This window comes from Berghia stephanieae, chromosome 3 (assembly GCF_034508935.2).
Source record: "Berghia stephanieae isolate SIO BIC M18660-M18661 chromosome 3, UCSD_Bste_1.3, whole genome shotgun sequence".
Lineage (NCBI taxonomy): Eukaryota > Metazoa > Mollusca > Gastropoda > Nudibranchia > Aeolidiidae > Berghia > Berghia stephanieae.
In genome coordinates this window covers 40,985,494-40,987,993 of record NC_088362.1, presented here as the reverse complement: position 1 = coordinate 40,987,993, position 2,500 = coordinate 40,985,494, and the positions used below count along the sequence as shown (strand labels likewise).

Below are 2,500 nucleotides of genomic sequence, written 5' to 3'. Positions count from 1 at the left end.
GCTAGGTTACCCACTTCTTAATATCCAGAGGTCAAATGTACTAATGCAACTGAATAGCAGTTTCCGATTTGTTTATTGTTTTTTGTTTGTTTGTTTTTTCAATTCAGTCAAGTTCTTTTCATAAACTTCTGAGAATACGAATCCAGGAGTGGCCCCTTAAATGTTTCTTCTTTGGACCTCCAACGTGAAATCATCGGGACCTCAAACAATCTTTCTCTTACATAACATTCAGTATTATTGAATTTGTTTTGTTTTGTTGTTGTTTTGGGTTTTTTGTTGGGTTTTTTTGTTGTTGTTGTTTTGTTTTGGGTTTTTTTAACATAAGAAGGCCCATGGAGTCAACGTTTCTATTATCTGTCTCTCTTTAGATATGATGCTAGTCTATCTCAAAGTGCTCTATGCTCAACGTAACAGACCCAATTGCTTAGTTACTCTTGGACAGTCAGGGAATATTGTGCAAAATCTCATTGTTTTTCATGGTTGCCAGCTCGAATCTACAAACTTAATTTAGGTCATAATTTGATTCAAAGACCAAGTCTACATTACAGTTACAAAAAGTCATATTGTTTTTTTTTTGTTCATGAATTTTTTTTTTCATTCTCAGGGAAGGAGGTGATCGACCCCTGTCTCGCCTAGGTGGACGAGGTCAGTTTACCCTGGTAAAGAAAGGTAAGATAGATGTGGAATGTATTTAAATACAAACAAATATTTTGATTTTCTTAATTAGATTTGTTATTGATTTAATACGGCCTGTGTTGGCCAATAAATTAAAGATAAGCAAGGTTAATAAAAGCACAAGTAACCCTGTACAGCAAGATGGAGTCAACCATTAATATGATCAAAAAAGGAAAAAAGACAGTAATGGAATAGGATATGACAAATAAATGACAAATGCTTGGCCTTTTTCTTCTATCAAACATGTTGTAAAAGGGTTAAGTGCTATAAAATGTTTTTTACCTGACTATTAGAATAAAAAATTTCAAAATAAAAGGGACTGTTGAAATCCATGAGTGAGTTAAGGTGGGTGTTGCCCAAGTCACATCATTGTTACTACTCTCTTCCTGAAGTCTGCAATCATATCAATGAGAGATTTTGACTGAACAAAATTCTTTTTCACTTTCAAAGGATTTAAATGAAAAACAAACTTTCCTTGAGCTTTTATATAGCGCAATATCCAACAAATGTGCTCAAAGGTTTCACATGGGGTCCCTAGCCAACAGCAACACTTTACCTATAAAACGAGACATGACGCCTTAAGGCAATATTACAATTATTCAGACAGAGACCTGAGTATGGTGAAAAAATGTGAGTATATAGCCTTTTTCAAGGACTCAACTATGCGCTGCTCAGAGCAGGACTCGAACCCAGGACCTTCTGATATGAAGCTTTGTCTTTACCAGCTTCAGAATTCTAAAAGGTGTACTATTATTTTTTTTTTTTGGGGGGGGGGGGGGGAATTTGTTTTTTAAAATCACTTTTTATTTGTGTATTATTTTATCGATATTACATATTTTCACAGGGAGTGATGCAAACTCGGATGACGATTACTCAGATGACGATGAGAAAGATACAGTGAACAATGGAACAGATCAACAAAGGGGAGGCAACTCGGATGGAAATGGAAATGAGGCGGATAATAACCCCGACGTTCGTTTGTCTCTTCACAAAGAGGACACTGGTGCTGGCAGTGGTAACGATCAGCATGTTGATGCCGCTGCTGCCGCTACGAAAGATTCTCCTACTGGTGGGAGTAGTCAAGAGAAACATAGCACTATCACTACCGTAGAATATTAAATGTACTCGTTACTTCCCTAATAAGTGCGTTGGGCAAATATACTGCTAATTTTTTAATATTCATTCTAAAAGTTTACAGGAACCTACTTGCCATGTTGATTATCATGATATTGGATTATTGAAGTAGTTTAACGTTAAGTAAATTGGCAATTTACAGCGCTGTTATCATTTTAAATATGCTCAATCTTGCTTTGCACTCTCAATAGATATATTTTCATATAAATATAAAGTTTATATATACCATGATAAAAATAATTATTTTGTTGTAGTTTTGTTTTATACCTCATATTTGACAGATCCACTGCCTCAAAAGGGTATTATGTCGGAGTGATTTAGATGCAGAAAATCGAATTTATGGTATGAATATTTGAGACCTGGGATTTTTAAAAACTTGAGCTTTTATATAGCGCGATATCCACTAAACATGTTCAAAACACTTTCCAAGGGGCCCCTAGTCAACAGCAACACTTAACATCTAGATCGAGACATGACGCCTGTTAGGCGATATTATATATTTATATTTTTTTTTTTTTTCGGACAGAGACAATGCTGTTAACAACCAGGTACTCATTTTATACTTGAATACGGTGAGAGAATGTGAATAAAGAGCCTTTTCCAAAGACTCAACTATGTGCCGCTCATTATCTTCCAATCTGAAAGCGAGTGTCATACCAGTAGCACAAAGCTTATATGTTGTATTGATGAC

General features: G+C 35.2%; 1 protein-coding gene across 1 annotated transcript in view; it reads left to right on the top strand.

Moving 5' to 3' along the window:
- LOC144967734 (uncharacterized) overlaps positions 1-2,500 on the top strand; it is a 25,441-nt gene that overhangs the window by 21,946 nt on the left and 995 nt on the right. The window contains exons 11-12 of the mRNA XM_078905314.1: positions 605-669; positions 1,520-2,500. The exon at positions 1,520-2,500 is cut by the window's right edge and continues 995 nt beyond it. Of these exons, the coding sequence (XP_078761440.1) occupies positions 605-669; positions 1,520-1,794 (340 nt within the window). The 3' untranslated portion in view covers positions 1,795-2,500. The remainder of the gene's footprint in view (positions 1-604; positions 670-1,519) is intronic.